This window comes from Oncorhynchus mykiss, chromosome 1 (assembly GCF_057628025.1).
Source record: "Oncorhynchus mykiss isolate SJ-2025 chromosome 1, ASM5762802v1, whole genome shotgun sequence".
NCBI classification, from domain to species: Eukaryota; Metazoa; Chordata; class Actinopteri; order Salmoniformes; family Salmonidae; genus Oncorhynchus; species Oncorhynchus mykiss.
This window is the reverse complement of record NC_143022.1, coordinates 34292009-34315000: the sequence shown is the minus strand read 5'-3', so window position 1 is coordinate 34315000 and position 22992 is coordinate 34292009. Positions and strand designations below refer to the sequence as shown.

Below are 22992 nucleotides of genomic sequence, written 5' to 3'. Positions count from 1 at the left end.
AAATGTAAATTATTATAATTAATGGACAATTTTGTAGGGGTTGATACATTTTTCGTAAGGGAAAATCAAGTCTTAAATTTCAAAGTGGAAATTACAAACTGCAATACAGGTTTAACGTTTCCTGCAGTGGAGGATAGTTCTCCTGCAACAAGGTGATCAAATAAAGATCCTACATCTGTAGTAGACCTCTTTCGGATGTGTGTTTACTCCCTCTGTGTCCAGTGTAAATAACTGAAGGATGTTCCTTCTCATGTCCAGGTGGGCCGCTCTAACGCTAAGAAGTCCTATGAGGCAGTGATCAGGCAGCTCCTCCAGAAGCCCAACGCCCGCGTGGCTGTCCTCTTCCTGCGCAGCGATGACGCTCGGGAACTCCTCTCTGCTGCTGCTCGACTTAACGCTACCTTCATCTGGGTGGCCAGTGACGGCTGGGGGGCACAGGAGAGCATTGTCAAGGGCAATGAGGCCACAGCCAACGGGGCCATCACCCTGGAGCTGGCGGCCAATCCCGTGCCGGCATTCAACCGCTACTTCCTGTCTCTGGATCCAATCAAAAACCACCGCAACCCCTGGTACCGAGAATTCTGGGAGCAGAAGTTCCAGTGCTCGCTTGGAGGAGGGGGTGGAGGAGTAGGAGCTGGGGCAGGAGCAGTAGGGTCAGGGGGAACTGTGTCTCTCTCTCTCCCTCCCTGTGAGAAGGGTGTGTTGGTGGATGATAGTAACTTTGAGCCGGAGTCCAAGATCATGTTTGTGGTGAATGCGGTATACGCTGTGGCCCACGCCCTCGATAAGATGCAGAGAACACTGTGTTCCAACACCAGCAAGCTCTGTGACAGCATGAAGGCTCTGGATGGACGTAAGCTCTACAGAGACTACCTCCTCAACATCAGCTTCACAGGTCAGTACTGTAGGCTACCTTCTCAACATCAGCTTCACAGGTCAGTACTGTAGGCTACCTCCTCTACATCAGCTTCACAGGTCAGTACTGTAGGCTACCTTGTGATCATCAGCTTCACAGGTCAGTACTGTAGACTACCTTGTGATCATCAGCTTCACAGTTCAGTACTGTAGACTACCTCCTCTACATCAGCTTCACAGGTCAGTACTGTAGACTACCTTGTGATCATCAGCTTCACAGTTCAGTACTGTAGACTACCTCCTCTACATCAGCTTCACAGGTCAGTACTGTAGACTACCTTGTGATCATCAGCTTCACAGGTCAGTACTGTAGACCTGGCAGAATGGGAGGAGAGGGGCAGAGTGAGGGATGGAAGCAGTGGAAAAGAGAGAGGTGAAAGGGAATGCTCAACATTAACTTTACTGTTTGGTCTGTTTGAGGGGAGGGAGAGACATGAAATGGGGAGGAAAGAGGGTTCATTAGAAGAGAGAGAAGGGGAGAGAGATATGCAAGAATTGCTTTGGCAAGCATAGCAACAGGAAACGTATAAGAATAGTTCACCTTAATTGACATGTACTGTAATGCTTGCTGGTTGCCATCTATTAGATATGTGTAATTGATATGACAGCACAGAGTTCAAGTTAATAGAGACTCCTATAGTAGTAATAATACAATTGTGAGTGAGTGCATGCATGCATGTGTGCGTGTGAGATTGTGTGCGGTGTGTGTGAGAGTGTGTTGTTTGTGTGTGTGTTTGTGTGTGTGTGTGTGTGTGTGTGTGTGTGTGTGTGTGTGTGTGTGTGTGTGTGTGTGTGTGTGTGTGTGTTCATATAGCAGGAGCGTCTCTGAAGACTGGAGAGAAGGAAAAGGGAAAAATCGGATTGGGTTGAGTGGCAGGTGCGGTACAAAGACATAGGTATAAATACACTGCTGTTGGAGAGACAGACAGACAGACAGACAGACAGACAGACAGACAGACAGACAGACAGACAGACAGACAGGCAGGCAGGCAGGCAGGCAGGCAGGCGGACGGACGGACGGACGGGCGGGCGGACGGACGGGCGGATGGACGGACGGGCGGGCGGGCGGGCAGACAGACACACAGACAGACAGACAGACAGACAGACAGGCAGGCAGGCAGGCAGGCAGGCAGGCAGGCAGGCAGGCAGACAGACAGACAGACAGACAGACAGACAGACAGACAGGTTTTGAGCTTTTTATTCCCCTTCTAACCATGACCAATGGGGGACATCAAAATACCTCAACAAACAGCACTGCCACTACAGCTTTAGAGAGAGAGGAAGAGGGAGGTTTTGGCATAGGGAGACTGACAGGTCGACAGAAGTGGGTAGAGGTAAAGAGAAAGGTAGCAGTAGTGAAAGGTGGAGTGAGGTGGAGAGATAGCGGGAGGGAAAGAGAGATAGGAGATAGAGGGAGAGAGAGGGGGAGGCAGGGAGGTAGAGCTGGGTTGCTGGTGGAGTGGGACAGTATGCGTCAGCAGAGGAAGATTCTCTTTGAAATTCCACATCTTCATTTCTCAAGCTGCAAATCAAAGGGCTCAGAGCACGGCTGTCTCAGGGAGAGTGGGAGAGAGAGAGGAAGAGAGGGAGAGGAGAGAGGCTGTCTCAGGGAGAGTGGGAGAGAGAGGAAGAGAGGGAGAGAGAGAGGAAGAGAGGGAGAGGAGAGAGGCTGTCTCGGGGAGAGGGGGAGAGAGAGAGGAAGAGAGGGAGAGAGAGAGGAAGAGAGGGAGAGGAGAGAGGCTGTCTCAGGGAGAGTGGGAGAGAGAGAGGAAGAGAGGGAGAGAGAGAGGAAGAGAGGGAGAGGAGAGAGGCTGTCTCAGGGAGAGTGGGAGAGAGAGAGGAAGAGCGGGAGAGAGAGAGGAAGAGAGGGAGAGAGAGAGGAAGAGAGAGAGAGAGGAAGAGTGGGAGAGGAGAGAGGCTGCCGCAGCCACAGCCTCCAGTGAGCAGGAGTGGAGGTGGGAAGAATAAGTCTGAAGATAGAGGGCTGGAGAGAAAGTGAGAGAGATGGGGGGAGTCGCTCTGATCTGTCACTCTGATCTACTAGCATCCCCATAGTCAATCTCCCCTCTCCTTCCCTCTCTCACCCTACCTCCCAATCTTTGCTCTCACCCTCCCTCCCTCCCTCCTTTCTCTATCTCACCCTCCTTCCCTCATCCATCCCTCCCTCCACTCTTACTGCAACAGACATGTCACAGTTAGGAATAGAAAGACATGGTACAGTGGTGATCAAAGTCAGGAGGATGAGGCTGAACAGACTGATGCTTCTGATGATTAGGATGATGATGATCATCATTTTGTGTGCTTTAGTTTGCATGTGTGTGATGTGTATCATTTAGCGCAGTCTCAATGTTCTTCTAGGCCAGAGCCCTCTCTGTAGCTATGCTGTTGCTATGGTAATTAAGCTGACACTATGGCCGATAGTCGAAGTAGTACTGTAGATATGAGCTCTCTCAAAGCCAACCGCTAAACACCAGCTTTGGGGTTACAAAAAAGTAATATATTTCCTATTACTTTTTCAACAATAACAAATTACTTTACTTATTACTCCACAATAAAAGTAATTTGTTGCACTACTCGTTATATTACTTTTGCGCTACACACCAAAACATTGCGTGTCCTCACTCAATGTAAACAATGTAAATGTTATGTTATGTAGGCCTATACACCAATACAAGTAGCCTAATAATGACAGATTCTACCGTGGATAAGGGCAGCATTTCCTCTACTATATATATACCAATCTACAAGGTTGTTCAGCTCTCCCTGGGTTACAGTCTGTCCTCCTGAACAATTAAAATAAAGCCTTGGTTATCTGGATGTAGGCCTACACCTACAGTCATCTTCAGCAGCAGTGGTCAGGTCTCGGGGTTGTTTTGCAAAACGTTTTGTAATGGCGTGTTGCCTTTGCAGGGTGATTCAAGAGATGGGAAGTCTTGTTTCTAGCAGCGGAGAGGTGTTTCACGCCTGGGCAAAGTTGACATTTTACATTTATATTCTTGTCATTTTGTCCTACCAAATCAAAAGTAATGGGAGTACTTCCATGCTGAAAAAGTCAATGTTTTTAAATATTGCGCCAACAGAGAGGGAATAATAATCACAAATGTTTATTTGGATCTAGAAGTATAATAGGAGAGGAATGATAACAGAAGTATCAACCTATGTCTTTAGTAAAAAACTGCAATATTATTACTCAGATTGGAACAGTAACGCTTTTCTATTACTCAGTACTGCAAAAAGTCACATTATTACTCTACAGAGTTACTTTGTAACCCCCAACACTGCTAAACACACACACACACACACACACACACACACACACACACACACACAAATACACTCTCAGAGCTTTGGAAAAAGCCACAGCTTCAGAATTGTATTTTTTGGCGTCATGAAATCGCAGACACCCCCCACCCACACACTTTTCAAAGACATCATTCAACTCCCACCTACCGTCCCCCATCTGCAGTAAACAAATCAGTCAACAAACACACGCACACACACACACACATACACAGACAGACAGACAGACAGACAGACAGACAGACAGACAGACAGACAGACAGACAGACAGACACACAGACACACAGACACACAGACACACAGACAGACACACACACAGTTTGACACACACGCAGACAGACACATACACAGACAGACACACACATGCAACCTCCTGTTCAGATAGTTGTCATATTCCCTGTCCTCTGCTCTTTTGTGTGTGTGTGTGTGTGTGTGTGTGTGTGTGTGTGTGTGTGTGTGTGTGTGTGTGTGTGTGTGTGTGTGTGTGTGTGTGTGTGTGTGTGTGTGTGTGTGTGTGTGTGTGAGCAGAGTGAGGAGAGGCGTTGTGCCTTCAGGGCCGTATTGAGCTAAGAGCTTACTGTAACGGTTACATGCCAGAGAACAACCTTCACTTTCTCTTTCCCTCCCCCACCCCTTTTCACACTTGGAAACAGTGCTTCCCACTCATAAACACTTCACAAGCGTCTTGCCTGGGTGCCATCATCCCTTCCCTCCCTTCACTTCCATCCCTTCCAACAGATTAGCATTTATTGGGAAGACTCATGTACTGAGTGCAGCTCTGCAGCGTGGTCACTAGCTGGCACAGCCACAAAGTCATTAAACCTAACCCTAACCATAGCTTTAACCACACTTCTGACCCGTAATGCCTAATCTGATCCTTAAATTAAGACCAAAAAGCTCAATTTTGTTTTCAGGATTTTTTGGGGCGGAAATCACTCAGGTCTGCCTACAGGACAAGACTCATCCCAATACACATCAACCTGCTCCCTTTCATCCATCCCTTTTCCCTTTCCTTAGCTCATCCTTTTATCTCACTCTTCTCTTCTCTCTTCCCTACCTCTTCTTTTGTATAGCTTTTTCTTTAAAACCTCTTCTCTGTTGTGCTATCACTTGTTCTTCTCTTTCTATATCTTCTTTGTGTCTATCATTTGGTTCCCCCCTTCTCTTGTCATCCCCTCCTGTCTCCTCTCTTATCTTGTCTATCACTCCTCTCCTCTCTTCTCCCCTGCTATTCCCTCTTTTGTCTCCTCTATCACTCCTCTCCTATCTTCTTTCCTTTCTCTCTCTTCTCTCTTCTTTTCCATCTGCTGTCCAGTGTGACTCTCAGTCTCTGGAGAGGAAGACCACAGAGAGAACAGATATAGCCCATTGTGATGTTTTTCATGTGTCTCTCTCTCTGGGACACACATGTAAGAGGTCATCACTCCAAACACGCCTGATTGGACTGAACATTCCCCACACCTAACAAACATCAGACACAAACACAAACACACGCACACACACATGCACAAGTCTTGCCTAATGCACATTACACACATCACTTTACATTGCAGCTCTAAAGATGTTAGGGAGGGTGGGAGAGAAAGATGATGGAAAAGTAGGAGGAACAGAAATAGAGAGCATGAGGGGAAGGATGAAGAGACTGCCTCTGGGATCTCACAATATTTTACTCACCACCACATTTACTGCAAGGAGAGGAGAGCACAGGAAAGGAGAACAGAGGAGAGGAGAGAGCAAGAGAGGAGAGCACAGGAGAGCACAGGACAGGAGAGCACAGGAAAGGAGAGCACAGGAGAGGAGAGCACAGGAAAGGAGAGCACAGGAGAGGAGAGCAGAGGAGAGGAGATTGCAGGAAAGGAGAGCAGAGGAGATGAAAGGAAAGGAGATAAGAGGCTGAGAGAGCACAGAAGAGAATAGGAGATGAGAGGCTGAGATTATCCTAGCATATGTTGCACAACGCTTATACAGTCTAAATGTTACCTGTCCCCTAGTGTGTGGTATCAACAGCCAGACAGGTGGACTCTCTCTCTCTCTCTCTCTCTCTCACCCCACTCTCTCTCTCTTTCTGCAGTATCACATTATGTATTCCCTCTCTTCCCCCCATCATTGGATTAAAGGGGATTGGTTCACCCCCTCCCAGTAATACCCAGCATCCCCTGCGGCCAGCGTGTTAGCCCTACATGATCGAGAGTGTAATTCATTTCTGAACTACTGAATGAAAGCCCTGCTTCCCCTTACTTTTAATTCATCCAGAATAATAAAAACTCTCTCATTTACAAGTCAAGTTTTGAATGTTTTTACATTTGAATTTGGCCTCAGAATTATTTTTCTTGATCTGTATTTTTCTCTTCTACCTGTCCTATGTATTGCTGCTCTATAGTCTCAGTGGCTGTAGTTTAGTTCCAGCTGTTTGAGTGCTGCTGCATGAGAGAGAGAGAGAGAGAGAGAGAGAGAGAGAGAGAGAGAGAGAGAGAGAGAGAGAGAGAGAGAGAGAGAGATGGAGAGACAGAGAGAGAGAGAGAGAGAGAGGGAGAGAGAGAGAGAGAGAGAGAGAGAGAGAGAGAGAGAGAGAGAGAGAGAGAGAGAGAGAGAGATGGAGAGACAGAGACAGAGAGATGGAGACAGAGACAGAGAGACAGAGAGTAAACAATAGACGGATGGTGTGGACAGATTTGCTCTGCATATGAATGCAGTGTAGTGCAGTGCTTTACTGTCTAACGTAAAGCTGCAGACTTCAGCCTTTTTCCAACATCAGAGAGGACTACGGCGGGAGTTCTTCATTCCGCTAGAGCTCTCAGCAAAGCAGATACTGCTGGGGAGACCTAGGGAGAGTCCCGCTAACCTCGGAGCCTGAACTGGACAGTCTCCCAGAGCTCTTAAACTAGAACAAGCTGAGGGGAGAAATATGCCTTTACTCTGGGCTACCTATGCTCCCTTGACGGATATGGTACTGGGTCACATAGAATGTCATAGGAAGTTGCAGGACGAACAGTATACGGGTTTGTTAGGAGTGTGTGTGCCTAGGTGTGTTATGTTTGCGTGCATACGTGTGTATGTTCAGCAGTTGGCATTGACATGTGAGTGTGAGTGAACGTTGAACACAGGCTTCCATTCCCACAAGGCACCAAATCTGAATGAACCAGATCCCACGGCCATAGAAACCAAATACCTCTACTGGCGGGGGTGGGGATCTGATAGCAACCAAATCCATTCTCTTCATGGTTGTTGTTTTTCTACAACCTTGTCTTTGTCAGATCTACACAGTCATCAAAATCTCCTCCAGTAGCCTTGGAGTGGCTATAACTTGCAGTGTTAAGTTAGTACTGACTGCCAGCAAGGTCTCATTTCTCTGCAGGGAATAGAAGAGGTAGTGGTGTTGGATCAGAGACATATGAGTGCCCTCTGGGGACAGACAGCAGACTAATCCTGAATTCTCAAACACCTCCTTACACAGGACCAAACCACGAATGTAGATCTGAGTGAGGGACTATAGGAGTAGGGTGAAGGGACAATGGCTTGATTTGGAATTCAGCACACCAGTTCTAACACATAATCATAATGTGGCCAATTAACCTTTTACACAAAGCTGATATGCTAATAGGGTGCAGTTATGATAATGAGGGAGGTGTGTGTGTGTGTCTGTGTGTCTAACCTTATTGCTTTATTATATAGAGAGAGATTAGCTGCATTTTGCAGTATTAAGAATGTTCAGCTATTCTCAGTCTTAAGATCTTATCAGCTTTTCCTTATTGAAATCATTGAACTTTTATTTCGGAAAGAAGCCTAAGCACTGCCAATATCCTCTGTGAGTGACAGAAAGAGAGGGAGGGATATATTGAGGATGGTAAGAGAGAGAAAGAGCGGGATAGAGAAGAGGCGGAGAGAGAGACTCAGGTTGTCTTTGTGATTTATGGATTTCATAAGCCCTAAAACCTCTCTGGTCTGACACTCCATTCTTCTCTCATCTCATTGAGTCTTCACAGCTATCACAGCTTTAGTCCTAGTCAGCAGACACACACACACACATAACACACACACATGCACACGAGCACGTACGCACGCACGCACGCAAAAGGGGAAAGGTATTTATGGGGGTCATAAACCTCCCTCTCAGGCCAACGTCATGACAATACATGCACACACACACACACACATACACACACACACACACACACACACACACACACACACACAAACAAAAACAGGTATGCTCACACACATACACAGACTAACACACGCAGGTATGTTCGCACACACACACACAAACACACACACACAACGATGTCAGCTTTAGTCCTGTCATGACTGTCCTGATCAGGGCAGGTTACAGGAGACCACAACCCTACAGATTATCTCTCAACCCCAACAGAGGAGGAGAGATCTAGGGGTCTGAAGATGTGGGGGTTTCATGACCCCTCACTTCCCTGATAAATCTCAGGCCACAGACAAATTCCTTTGTCCTGTTACTATGGAGAACCAGCCTCAGAACATTAAACTATGAAATAAAGGGACTTTGGAACAATGGTTTTCGTGGTCATGACGATAGATGGAATATGAAAATATATGTCATTTTTGTTTTGTTATTAAAGGTTAATAGATGACGTTATTACGAAAACATTGTAACATGAAGAGCTTTCCTAGTATATGTTTGATACATTGTACGTTGTGTGGAAAATGTCCAAATCACAGGGAATGTTTTGGTAAAGATGAAATATTAAGTTAGTTGTCTAAAATTGGATTTGAGAAAAACCTAGACCTTGCTCTTAACTAAGTACGCCCAGAGAATTGCCCTAAAGGCTCGCCCACTTCTGACACGAGGGTATAAAACCTGTGAGTAAAGAATTTACAGAGAAGACTACATGACCCAAGCTGCAGCTAAGGTCTAAAAAGTCAACGAACCCAGAATGCAACACAAGTTTGAAGACAAAGAAATCTTTTTCTACCCAAGCTACGGATGAGTAGCTGTGTCTAAGTGGGTGAATTCATGCCGGACTCCCTTAGCATCCAATCCCAGAGAATCGTGGTATCTAAAAGGTTTCATTCCTATGCTGTGAGCTCTGAGCTACAGAGCTGTCTGTCCTCAGAAGACCCCTTCCAGAGCAAGGGTGAAGGAACAGACTCCTAAGCCAAAAGGACACTGACATCGTGAGGACGACCAGAAAGGTGCGCCAGAGAAGTGCGTCATCGAGCAGCCTGAACGGTCCCCTGAATGTTCTCCTCTGAGATCTTCCTCACGTAATTACATCATTATATTCTGACCCATAAGAGCGGCAGTTTGGGGCAAGGCTAGGGTTAGAATAAGCATAGCTGACAAATTCCCCCAAATGTATATTTCTCTCGTGTACTTTCTTTTTTCTCTCTCTCTTTGAAATCCCCATTTTGGGTAACACTCGCCATAGTGTGTTGGCCCGTTATACTAAGTTCTAAAAAATAGCCTATATTGTGTTTTGTCTATGTGTATCTTTTATCATCATTGTAGCTTTCTCATAAATAAATATTCAACCAAGATTGGTGTGGTACGAACTCATTGGTGAGACCCGGGTTCGTGCAGATTCACGGGCTATACGACGTTCAGAACGAGATGGTAGCGGTAACTGGTTAATTAGCAGCTGTTCTAAAATCGATATTCTGATATTCTTTGAGTTAATTTGGGAAATAGAAACTCATTAAAAACCAGTTTTCCCATGGTGCCCCAGGTTAATGAGTTAATAATTGCTTGATTCAGATAATCACGCAATTAGAAACTTTTAATCATTCGATGAACAACAGTCGTCACATTAACTAATACAACGTCACGGCACTCCCAATCTGCCACCATGCTCAGAACCATGTGCTATAAACCAGTTAGAATAGGACCCAATGGAGCACACACACACACACACACACACACACACACACACACACACACACACACACACACACACCTGGTCCCATGGGTCTCCTCTAGAACACACACACCTGGTCCCATGGGTCTCCTCTCCTCTAGAATACCAAGTGTTCCGTAAGATGGTTGTCCTTATATGACCTGATCCTGAGATGCATATAAAGCACAGGGTCTATGTCAAGCACATACCAGTGTCATGGGGAAACAAGCATCACTAAGACACACTGAGCATTTACACCCCCTCTGACTCTATCTTGGTCATGGAAACATTGTCACAGTTCTGTATAGGCCTACCTCATAGGGGTAAACATCAGTCAGTCACCCTCATGTGTTTCCTCTTGCAGTGGAGTTTCGGTAAACCACACTCACACAATGACTCATTTTGTCCAGGCTTTAGCTCGACTGGCTTTGTGGTACAGAGGTAACAGGTTCAATCCCAGTCAGTAACATTAGTGTTGTGACACTCTCATAAAGCGGTGTATGTTCTGAGCTTCTTCTTTCTGCAGTTGTGTTGTTGAGTATGACACTGCTTTGTTCATATTGACTTTGAAATAGAAATCCTGACACTAGTTCCATTCTGTTTCTTATCTTCTCTCCTCATCTCTCTTCTCTAATGCCCTACCATTCTCTTTCTCTCCCCTGCTCCTCTCCCCTCTCCTCATCCTTCTCATTCTGTCTCCCCCTCCTTCTCTCTCTTAGCTCCCTTCTCTCCTCCCGGTATTGAGACCGTGGTGAAGTTTGATGCCTATGGCGACGGAATGGGACGCTACAACATCTTCAGTTACCAGCACAACGCTGATCGCTATGGATACGTGCCCATCGGTGAGTGGGCGGAGACTCTGAGCCTGAGCAGTGACCTGATTCGCTGGCCAAGGGAGGTGGTGCCCCCATCCCAGTGCAGCGACCCGTGTGCCCGCAACGAGATGAAAAAGATGCAGGCTGGTGAGGAACACACACACACACACACACATAGGGCTTAAGCAGATCTAGTGACATCACTAGCAGAAGTGTCAGTGTAATTTGTTTTGGAAGAATGAAATGATTGGAGCAGCTGGCTCTCATGTAAACATCCTAGTTTCCTTTTCTTACATACAAGCTGCCTAAGGTAATATATTTGTTTTATACCTGTATCTTGTAGGAGAGTACTGTTGTTGGATCTGTACGGCGTGTGAGGCTCATGAATACCTAGCTGATGAGTTCACCTGTTCGCCCTGCGCCCCTGGCCAGTGGCCCAGTGAAGACCTCACTTCCTGTTACGACCTGCCTGAGGACTACATCATGTGGGAGGACGCCTGGGCTATCGGACCAATCAGCATCGCTGTTGTTGGGTGAGAAGTTAGAGGAGAGGAAGAGGGATCAGTCTCATTAGTTGGGATAGGCCTAAAGTGTAGGCTTTTGTTCAGGCCCAGCACTAACACTAGACACTTTTCCCAAAGGGGATTCAACAAAGTAAACTGAAACTGATCTACTCACCATCTGCAGGTTCCTGTGTACATCTCTGGTGTTCTGGGTGTTTGTGAGACACAACAGCACGCCCCTGGTGAAGGCGTCAGGCAGAGAGTTGTGTTACATTCTCCTGCTGGGTGTCTTCATGTCCTACTCCCTCACCTTCCTCTTCCTGGCCAAGCCCTCGCCTGCTATCTGCGCCATGCGACGCCTCGGCCTCAGCACCTCATTTGCTGTCTGCTACTCTGCCCTGCTCACCAAGACCAATCGGATCGCCCGGATCTTCAGTGGGGTGAAGGACGGGGGCGGGACCACGAAGCCGCGCTTCATAAGCCCCACATCCCAGGTCAGAGGTCATCCTAGCTGTCAGAATATGGGGGAGGGAAGAGGGGGGGGGGAGAGATGGAGGGAGAGATAGAGGAACAGAGGTAGGGAGAGATGGAAGGAGGAGGGAAATGGGAGATGGAGGTAGATTACAGATAGATAACTTAGATGATGGCGTTGCTCTTCTCTCCCCCCCCAGGTGTTTATCTGTCTCAGTCTGATATCGGTCCAGTTAGTGATGGTGTCTGTGTGGTTGCTGCTGGAGGTTCCTGGTACCAGGAGGTTTACGTTACCGGAGCGACGGCAGACAGTGATCCTGAAGTGTAACGTCCGTGACTCCAGCATGCTGCTGTCGCTAGGATACGACGTGCTCCTGGTCATCCTGTGTACTGTGTAGGTGGTGCAGAGGTGCTGCGTGTGATTGTGTGTGTGGACATCAGAAGGTTTATCATTCATATTGCGTAAGCCTTCAAGGTTTGTTTATTCTTTCATTCTATTTGTCTCCTTTATCTGATCCTAGGTACGCCTTCAAGACCAGGAAGTGTCCAGAGAACTTCAACGAGGCTAAGTTCATAGGTTTCACCATGTACACAACCTGTATCATCTGGCTAGCCTTCCTGCCCATATTCTACGTCACATCCAGTGACTACAGGGTGAGAGCAAGGTTCACACACACACACACACACACACGTGCATAAACACACTTACTGTATTACACAACCTTTGTATTCATCATTAACAAACATAAGGGCAAACATTTTAATAAGACACACTGCTGTCTTCCACTGTCGCTGGCTGCAGGATATCTGTCCTGACATGTCATGCTAACTGTTTTATGTGCACCCTTATAATGTTAATCCAAGAGGCTGCCAGGTACTGACACACTGTCGACAAGCAGAGCAAGAGGAGGGTATGTGTTTACCTGATCCTTACAAATCACACACACAGCCTTAGGCTGTGGAAAGAATTGCTTTGGCCTTGGTAATCTGACTTGTGAGGTAGAGAGAGACACACTAACACCACGGCCTTGCCTGTGAGATGGTGTGTGTGTGTGTGTGTGTGTGTGCACTTGTACAGGAAGTGGGTACATACACATTTGTTCTTGCTTTTCTGTCTGTTCATACATATGTCCATAAAAAGCATGCACTCTTCCTTCCTCTGGTCCTCTGTTCCAGTGTAGTTCCCATGTTCTCTGTCTTCCTCTGGTCCTCTGTTTCAGTGTAGTTACCATGTTCTCTGTCTTCCTCTGGTCCTCTGTTCCAGTGTAGTTACCATGTTCTCTGTCCCCCTCTGGTCCTCTGTTCCAGTGGAGTTACCATGTTCTCTGTCTTCCTCTGGTCCTCTGTTCCAGTGTAGTTACCATGTTCTCTGTCTCCCTCTGGTCCTCTGTTCCAGTGTAGTTACCATGTTCTCTGTCTCCCTCTGGTCCTCTGTCCCAGTGGAGTTACCATGTTCTCTGTCTTCCTCTGGTCCTCTGTTCCAGTGGAGTTACTATGTTCTCTGTCTTCCTCTGTTCCAGTGGAGTTACCATGTTCTCTTCCTTCCTCTGGTCCTCTGTTCCAGTGTGGTTACCATATTCTCTGTCTTCCTCTGGTCTTCTGTTCCAGTGTAGTTACCATGTTCTCTGACTTCCTCTAGTCCTCTGTTATAGTGGAGTTACCATGTTCTCTGTCTTCCTCTGGTCCTCTGTTCCAGTGGAGTTACCATGTTCTCTGTCTTCCTCTGTTCCAGTGGAGTTACCATGTTCTCTGTCTTCCTCTGGTCCTCTGTTCCAGTGGAGTTACCATGTTCTCTGACTTCCTCTGGTCCTCTGTTCCAGTGGAGTTACCATGTTCTCTGTCTTCCTCTGTTCCAATGTATTTACCATGTTCTCTGTTTCCCTCTGGTCCTCTTTTCCAGTGGAGTTTCCATGTTCTCTGTCTTCCTCTGGTCCTCTGTTCCAGTGTAGTTACCATGTTCTCTGTCTCTCTCTGGTCCTCTGTTCCAGTGGAGTTACCATGTTCTCTGTCTTCCTCTGGTCCTCTGTTCCAGTGTAGTTACCATGTTCTCTGTCTTCCTCTGGTCCTCTGTTCCAGTGTAGGTACCATGTTCTCTGTCTTCCTCTGGTCCTCTGTTCCAGTGGAGTTACCATGTTCTCTGTCCCCCTCTGGTCCTCTGTTCCAGTGGAGTTACCATGTTCTCTGTCTTCCTCTGTTCCAGTGGGGTTACCATGTTCTCTGTCTTCCTTCAGTCCTCTGTTCCAGTGTAGTTATCATGTTCTCTGTCTCCCTCTGGTCCTCTTTTCCAGTGGAGTTACCATGTTCTTTGTCTTCCCTTGGTCCTCTGTTCCAGTGTAGTTACCATGTTCTCTGTCCTCCTCTGGTCCTCTGTTCCAGTGGCGTTACCATGTTCTCTGTCTCCCTCTGGTCCTCTGTTCCAGTGTAGTTACCATGTTCTCTGTCTTCCTCTGGTCCTCTGTTCCAGTGGAGTTACCATGTTCTCTGTCTTCCTCTGTTCCAATGTATTTACCATGTTCTCTGTTTCCCTCTGGTCCTCTTTTCCAGTGGAGTTTCCATGTTCTCTGTCTTCCTCTGGTCCTCTGTTCCAGTGTAGTTACCATGTTCTCTGTCTCTCTCTGGTCCTCTGTTCCAGTGGAGTTACCATGTTCTCTGTCTTCCTCTGGTCCTCTGTTCCAGTGTAGTTAACATGTTCTCTGTCTTCCTCTGGTCCTCTGTTCCAGTGTAGGTACCATGTTCTCTGTCTTCCTCTGGTCCTCTGTTCCAGTGGAGTTACCATGTTCTCTGTCCCCCTCTGGTCCTCTGTTCCAGTGGAGTTACCATGTTCTCTGTCTTCCTCTGTTCCAGTGGGGTTACCATGTTCTCTGTCTTCCTTCAGTCCTCTGTTCCAGTGTAGTTATCATGTTCTCTGTCTCCCTCTGGTCCTCTTTTCCAGTGGAGTTACCATGTTCTTTGTCTTCCCTTGGTCCTCTGTTCCAGTGTAGTTACCATGTTCTCTGTCCTCCTCTGGTCCTCTGTTCCAGTGGCGTTACCATGTTCTCTGTCTCCCTCTGGTCCTCTGTTCCAGTGTAGTTACCATGTTCTCTGTCTTCCTCTGGTCCTCTGTTCCAGTGGAGTTACCATGTTCTCTGTCTCCCTCTACAGGTCCAGACCACCACCATGTGTATCTCTGTCAGTCTCAGTGGCTTTGTGGTGCTGGGCTGTATGTTCGCTCCCAAGGTCCACATCATCATGTTCCAACCACAGAAGAACGTCACCAGTCTCCGCCTCAATATCAACCGCTTCAGTGTCAGTGGTCCTGCCACCACATACCCTTCACACGGTATGGTTAAGTTACAGTCAGAGATGAGCATGGTTCGTTATGTAGCCAAGTTGGAATTTAACTAAATGTCCCATTTTTATTAATCTCTCTCTCTCTCTCTGTTTCTCTGTTTCTCTGTTTCTCTGTTTCTCTGTTTCTCTCTCTCTCTCTCTCTCTCTCTCTCTCCCTCCCTCCCTCTCCCCCTCCCTCTTCAGCATCAGTGAGTGCCCAGTACGTACCGACAGTGTGTAATGGGAGAGAGATCGTCGACTCCACCACTTCCTCTCTGTGACCACACCCACTCACCTCTCTAACCCTGCCCCCCAGAGACTGTTAGCCAATAGGCACACATTGTGCCCCTCTGCCCCCTCCTCCCACGACGTGGACTAGCACAGTTCTGTTTCACGGCTGTAGAAAGGGTTTAATACTACTTTGTTTTCTAGTGCTGTACATATAATGGAATCAAAATTGTTGTAGAGAAACAAAAGAACCAAAACAACTTTGTAGGAGGATTTTTTGAGCCTTTGTTTTGAAAAGCTTTGTTAAGACGTGTGTACATATACAGTATGTGTACACACGATGTGTACATATATAACTGTGCACTGGGTTGTGATAGGAGTGTGTATATGTATGTGTTAAGGTTGTGATAGGAGTGTGTGTGTGTGCTAAGATTGTGTTAGGAGTGTATGTATGTGAGTGTTAGGGTTGTGATATGAGTGTGTGTATGTGTGTGTGTTAGGGTTGTGATAGGAGTGTGTTTATGTGTGATCGGGTTGTGATAGGAGTGTGTGTGTGTGTGTGTGTTAGGGTTGTGATAGGAGTGTGTATATGTGTTAGGGTTGTGATAGAATTGTGTGTGTGTGTGTGTGTGTGTGTGTGTGTGTGTGTGTGTGTGTGTGATAGGAGTATGTGTGTGTTAGAGTTGTGATAGTAGTGTGTGTGTGTTAGGGTTGTGATAGGAGTGTGTGTGTGTTTGTTAGTGTGTGTGTGTGTGTGTGTTAGGATTGTGATAGGAGTGTGTGTGTGTGTGTGTGTGTGTGTGTGTGTGTGTGTGTGTGTGTGTGTGTGTGTGTGTGTGTGTGTGTGTGTGTGTGTGTGTGTGTGTGTGTGTGTGTGTGTGTGTGTGTGTGTGTGTGTGTTAGGATTGTGATAGGAGTGTGTGTATGTATTAGGGGTGTCTGAGACATATGTTCTGTAGGGGTAGTGGCTGAGACAGCCTCACCTGCAATAGCCCACAGACTTTGTACTTTTTTTGTAGGTCTTATTGTAATAACCCAGTCAGTATGCATTTTTATTCATTTGTATGTTGTATGTTGTATCTGTATATTTGTATATTACTGATGGTTGGAACAGCACAATGTTGACAGTATTATGTAACTGCAGTAGGATTCCCACTACTGTGGACTGACAGTGGATGAAGCTCCCTGAGTTGGGCTGACGAGCCCATAGGAATAGAATGGCTGGAACGGACATAGTATCCACATAGTTTGTTGAATCACACATTTGCTCTCATTGTAGCATATAGGGGGAAGGTAGCCAAGTGGTTAGAGGGTTGGGCCAGTGCCTGAAAGGTCGCTGGTTCAACTTCTTCAGTTACCTGCACAACGCTGATCGCAACAGATACGTGCCCATTGGTGAGTGGCCGGAGACTCTGAGCCTGAGCAGTGACCTGATTCGCTGGCCAAGGGAGGTGATGCCCCCATCCCAGTGCAGCGACCCGTGTGCCCGCAACGAGATGAAGAAGATACAGGCTGGTTAGGAACACACACACACAGGGCTTTAAGCAGATCTAGTGACAGCACTAGTAGAAGCTCTGTTCGAGTCCCCGAGCCGATGTGCCCTTGAACAAGGCTCTTAACCCTAATGGCTCCTGTAAGTCGCTCTGGATAAGAGTGTCTACTAAAATGTAAATGTTAAAAATATAGCAGTATAGAATATTTATTGAACTTTCCAAATGATGCACCCAATATGGCAGCCAGTCCAGTCATTGTTTTGAACTTGAATGTCCTTTCTACACATCCTAATTCTATGGAACAGCCACTGTATAGGAGGGTCCAATTACCTTGGTGACCATAGTAACAGACGTGTGTACAACAACGCAACAACATTTCTCCTTAACCAGCATTTTTGGCATAAATGTTAGCAACGATGTGACAACACAAGGTAGTTAATTACAAGTGACTGTTCAAAGTGATACTTAAAGAAACATTACAGATGCTATGTCACTTAAAGAAACACTGCAGATGCTATGCTACTTAAAGAAACACTGCAGATGCTATGTCACTTAAAGAAACATTACAGATGCTATGTCACTTAAAGAAACATTGCAGATGCTATGCTACTTAAAGAAACACTGCAGATGCTATGTCACTTAAAGAAACATTACAGATGCTATGCTACTTAAAGAAACATTGCAGATGCTATGCTACTTAAATAAACACTGCAGATGCTATGCTACTTAAAGAAACATTGCAGATGCTATGCTACTTAAAGAAACATTACAGATGCTATGTCACTTAAAGAAACACTGCAGATGCTATGCTACTTAAAGAAACACTGCGGATGCTATGTCACTTAAAGAAACATTGCAGATGCTATGTCACTTAAAGAAACACTGCAGATGCTATGCTACTTAAAGAAACATTGCAGATGCTATGCTACTTAAAGAAACATTACAGATGCTATGCTACTTAAAGAAACACTGCAGATGCTATGTCACTTAAAGAAACACTGCAGATGCTATGCTACTTAAAGAAACACTGCAGATGCTATGTCACTTAAAGAAACATTGCAGATGCTATGCCACTTAAAGAAGCATTGCAGATGCTATGTCACTTAAAGAAACACTGCAGATGCTATGCTACTTAAAGAAACATTACAGATGCTATGCTACTTAAAGAAACACTGCAGATGCTATGTCACTTAAAGAAACACTGCAGATGCTATGCTACTTAAAGAAACATTGCAGATGCTATGCTACTTAAAGAAACACTGCAGATGCAATGTCACTTAAAGAAACATTGCAGATGGTATGCCACTTAAAGAAACATTGCAGATGCTATGCTACTTAAAGAAACATTGCAGATGCTATGCCACTTAAAGAAACATTGCAGATGCTATGCCACTTAAAGAAACACTGCAGATGCAATGTCACTTAAAGAAACATTGCAGATGCTATGCTACTTAAAGAAACATTGCAGATGCTATGCCACTTAAAGAAACATTGCAGATGCTATGCCACTTAAAGAAACATTGCAGATGCTATGTCACTTAAAGAAACATTGCAGATGCTATGTCACTTAAAGAAACATTGCAGATGCTATGCCACTTAAAGAAACATTGCAGATGCTATGTCACTTAAAGAAACACTGCAGATGCTATGCTACTTAAAGAAACACTGCAGATGCTATGTCACTTAAAGAAACATTACAGATGCTATGTCACTTAAAGAAACATTGCAGATGCTATGCTACTTAAAGAAACACTGCAGATGCTATGTCACTTAAAGAAACATTACAGATGCTATGCTACTTAAAGAAACATTGCAGATGCTATGCTACTTAAATAAACACTGCAGATGCTATGCTACTTAAAGAAACATTGCAGATGCTATGCTACTTAAAGAAACATTACAGATGCTATGTCACTTAAAGAAACACTGCAGATGCTATGCTACTTAAAGAAACACTGCGGATGCTATGTCACTTAAAGAAACATTGCAGATGCTATGTCACTTAAAGAAACACTGCAGATGCTATGCTACTTAAAGAAACATTGCAGATGCTATGCTACTTAAAGAAACATTACAGATGCTATGCTACTTAAAGAAACACTGCAGATGCTATGTCACTTAAAGAAACACTGCAGATGCTATGCTACTTAAAGAAACACTGCAGATGCTATGTCACTTAAAGAAACATTGCAGATGCTATGCCACTTAAAGAAACATTGCAGATGCTATGTCACTTAAAGAAACACTGCAGATGCTATGCTACTTAAAGAAACATTACAGATGCTATGCTACTTAAAGAAACACTGCAGATGCTATGTCACTTAAAGAAACACTGCAGATGCTATGCTACTTAAAGAAACATTGCAGATGCTATGCTACTTAAAGAAACACTGCAGATGCAATGTCACTTAAAGAAACATTGCAGATGGTATGCCACTTAAAGAAACATTGCAGATGCTATGCTACTTAAAGAAACATTGCAGATGCTATGCCACTTAAAGAAACATTGCAGATGCTATGCCACTTAAAGAAACACTGCAGATGCAATGTCACTTAAAGAAACATTGCAGATGCTATGCTACTTAAAGAAACATTGCAGATGCTATGCCACTTAAAGAAACATTGCAGATGCTATGCCACTTAAAGAAACATTGCAGATGCTATGTCACTTAAAGAAACATTGCAGATGCTATGTCACTTAAAGAAACATTGCAGATGCTATGCCACTTAAAGAAACATTGCAGATGCTATGTCACTTAAATAAACATTACAGATGCTATGTCACTTAAAGAAACATTGCAGATGCTATGCCACTTAAAGAAACATTACAGATGCTATGCCACTTAAAGAAACACTGCAGATGCTATGTCACTTAAAGAAACATTACAGATGCTATGCCACTTAAAGAAACATTGCAGATGCTATGTCACTTAAAGAAACATTGCAGATGCTATGTCACTTAAAGAAACACTGCAGATGCTATGTCACTTAAAGAAACATTACAGATGCTATGCCACTTAAAGAAACATTGCAGATGCTATGTCACTTAAAGAAACATTGCAGATGCTATGCTACTTAAAGAAACATTACAGATGCTATGTCACTTAAAGAAACATTACAGATACTATGTCACTTAAAGAAACATTGCAGATGCTATGCTACTTAAAGAAACATTACAGATGCTATGTCACTTAAAGAAACACTGCAGATGCTATGCTACTTAAAGAAACACTGCAGATGCTATGTCACTTAAAGAAACATTGCAGATGCTATGTCACTTAAAGAAACACTGCAGATGCTATGCTACTTAAAGAAACATTGCAGATGCTATGCTACTTAAAGAAACATTACAGATGCTATGCTACTTAAAGAAACACTGCAGATGCTATGTCACTTAAAGAAACACTGCAGATGCTATGCTACTTAAAGAAACACTGCAGATGCTATGTCACTTAAAGAAACATTGCAGATGCTATGCCACTTAAAGAAACGTTGCAGATGCTATGCTACTTAAAGAAACATTGCAGATGCTATGCTACTTAAAGAAACATTACAGATGCTATGCTACTTAAAGAAACACTGCAGATGCTATGTCACTTAAAGAAACACTGCAGATGCTATGCTACTTAAAGAAACATTACAGATGCTATGCTACTTAAAGAAACACTGCAGATGCTATGTCACTTAAAGAAACACTGCAGATGCTATGCTACTTAAAGAAACATTGCAGATGGTATGCTACTTAAAGAAACATTGCAGATGCTATGCTACTTAAAGAAACATTGCAGATGCTATGTCACTTAAAGAAACATTGCAGATGCTATGCCACTTAAAGAAACATTGCAGATGCTATGTCACTTAAATAAACATTACAGATGCTATGTCACTTAAAGAAACATTGCAGATGCTATGCCACTTAAAGAAACATTACAGATGCTATGCCACTTAAAGAAACACTGCAGATGCTATGTCACTTAAAGAAACATTACAGATGCTATGCCACTTAAAGAAACATTGCAGATGCTATGTCACTTAAAGAAACATTGCAGATGCTATGTCACTTAAAGAAACACTGCAGATGCTATGTCACTTAAAGAAACATTACAGATGCTATGCCACTTAAAGAAACATTGCAGATGCTATGTCACTTAAAGAAACATTGCAGATGCTATGCTACTTAAAGAAACATTACAGATGCTATGTCACTTAAAGAAACATTACAGATACTATGTCACTTAAAGAAACATTGCAGATGCTATGTCACATAAAGAAACATTGCAGATGCAATGCCACAACCCTAAACTCACTCACTGATTTTTCGTTTAGCATTCAGAAACTTTCATTGAAATCGTTCCACAAGCACTGTTTGTAAAAATGAGTTTACGCCGAACAAGTGTAGTTGAACACGTCTTCCCTACATCCTTTAAACCAATGGGTAGTGAGCCCTCCCTTGTCGAAGTGTTCTATAGTCATGTGATGATGTTCTATTAATGGCTATGTGCCTTAAAGGGAAATTCCACCCCAAAACAATCTTTTGGTATTTGTTTCATTAGTCCATATAGCCCCCAAATGTATATACAGTACCAGTCAACAGTTTGGAGACACCTACAGTAATTCATTCCATCATTCCATTTTTCTTTATTTGTACTATTTTCTACATTGTAGAATAATGGTGAAGATATCAAAACTTTGAAATAACACATGGAATCATGTAGTAACCAAAAAAGTGTTAATCAAATCAAAATACCCTTTGCCTTGATGACAACTTTGCACACTCTTGGCATTCTCTCAACAAGCTTCACCTGGAATACTTTTCCAACGGTCTTGGAGGAGTTCCCACATATGCTGAGCACTTGTTGGCTGCTTTTCCTTCACTCCGCTGTCCAACTCATCCCAAACCATCTCAATTGGGTTGAGGCCAGGTGATCGTGGAGGCCAGCACTCCACAGCCTGGAGGTGTGTTTGGGTCATTGTCCTGTTGAAAAACAAATGATAGTCCCACTAAGTGCAAAGCAGATGGGATGGCGTATCGCTGCTGTGGTAGCCATGTTGGTTAAGTGTGCCTTGAATTCTAAATAAATTCTGACAGTGTCACCAGCAAAGCACCTCCACACCATCACACCACCTCCTCCATGCTTCACAGTGGGAACCACACATGCAGAGATCATTCGTTCACCCACACCGCGTGAACAGTTTATGTTGAGATGTGTCTGTTACTCTGTCTGTGATGCATTTATTTGGGCTGCAATTTCTGGATTGGATTGGACAATTTCTGGATTGTCGTTTCTCATTGCTTATTTGAGCTGTTCTTGCCATAATATGGACTTTTTTTTTTTTTTTTACCAGATTGGGCTTTCTTCTGTATACCACAACACAACACTGATTTGCTAAAACACATTAAGGAAATACATTCCACAAATTATCTTTTAACAAGGCACACCTGTTAATTGAAATTCATTCCAGGTGACTACCTCATGAAACTTGTTGAGAGAATGCCAAGAGTGTGCAAAGCTGTCATCAAGGCAAAGGGTGACTACTTTGAAGAATCTCAAACCTCAAATATATATTGATTTGTTTAACACTATTTTGGTTACTACATGATTCCAAATGTGTTATTTCATAGTTTTGATGTCTTCACTATTATTCTACAATGTAGAAAATAGTCCAAATAAAGGAAAAACCCAGGAATGTGTAGGTGTGTCCAAACAGACTGGTACTGTATATCTTGAAAACATGATATCTGACACGTGAAACAATTTGGGATTACATCAACAATGGACTAATGAAACAAATTTGAAAAAATAGTTTTTGCAGAGTTTTCCTTTAATGTGTGTCTGCTGGTTTCTCCATGCTGTGCATATAGGCCAGTGTTATTCTATCCTCATTGTTGATTGGAGGTGGGAGGGAAAGGAGATATTCTGGATGCTCTCTTCTTAAATAGAATCCTCTCATTGTCTCCTTTCCTTCATCCCACTTTTCTGTTGTGTGAAACACAGGAAGTGTCCAGGAGAATGAGGCCACACCCATCTCTGCTAACAGGTTTGACTGGGGTGTGAAAATCTCTGTTACACTCCTAACGCAGGTCACCAGTCAA

General features: G+C 44.3%; 1 protein-coding gene across 1 annotated transcript in view; it reads left to right on the top strand.

Moving 5' to 3' along the window:
- Positions 1-17284, top strand: part of grm3 (glutamate metabotropic receptor 3) — a 52557-nt gene extending 35273 nt beyond the window's left edge. Inside the window, exons 6-13 of the mRNA XM_036976052.2 lie at positions 259-895; positions 10799-11041; positions 11238-11427; positions 11582-11891; positions 12069-12262; positions 12390-12522; positions 15010-15187; positions 15382-17284. Coding sequence (XP_036831947.1) covers positions 259-895; positions 10799-11041; positions 11238-11427; positions 11582-11891; positions 12069-12262; positions 12390-12522; positions 15010-15187; positions 15382-15458 — 1962 coding nt within the window. The 3' untranslated portion in view covers positions 15459-17284. The remainder of the gene's footprint in view (positions 1-258; positions 896-10798; positions 11042-11237; positions 11428-11581; positions 11892-12068; positions 12263-12389; positions 12523-15009; positions 15188-15381) is intronic.
- The last annotated feature ends 5708 nt before the right edge of the window (positions 17285-22992 follow it).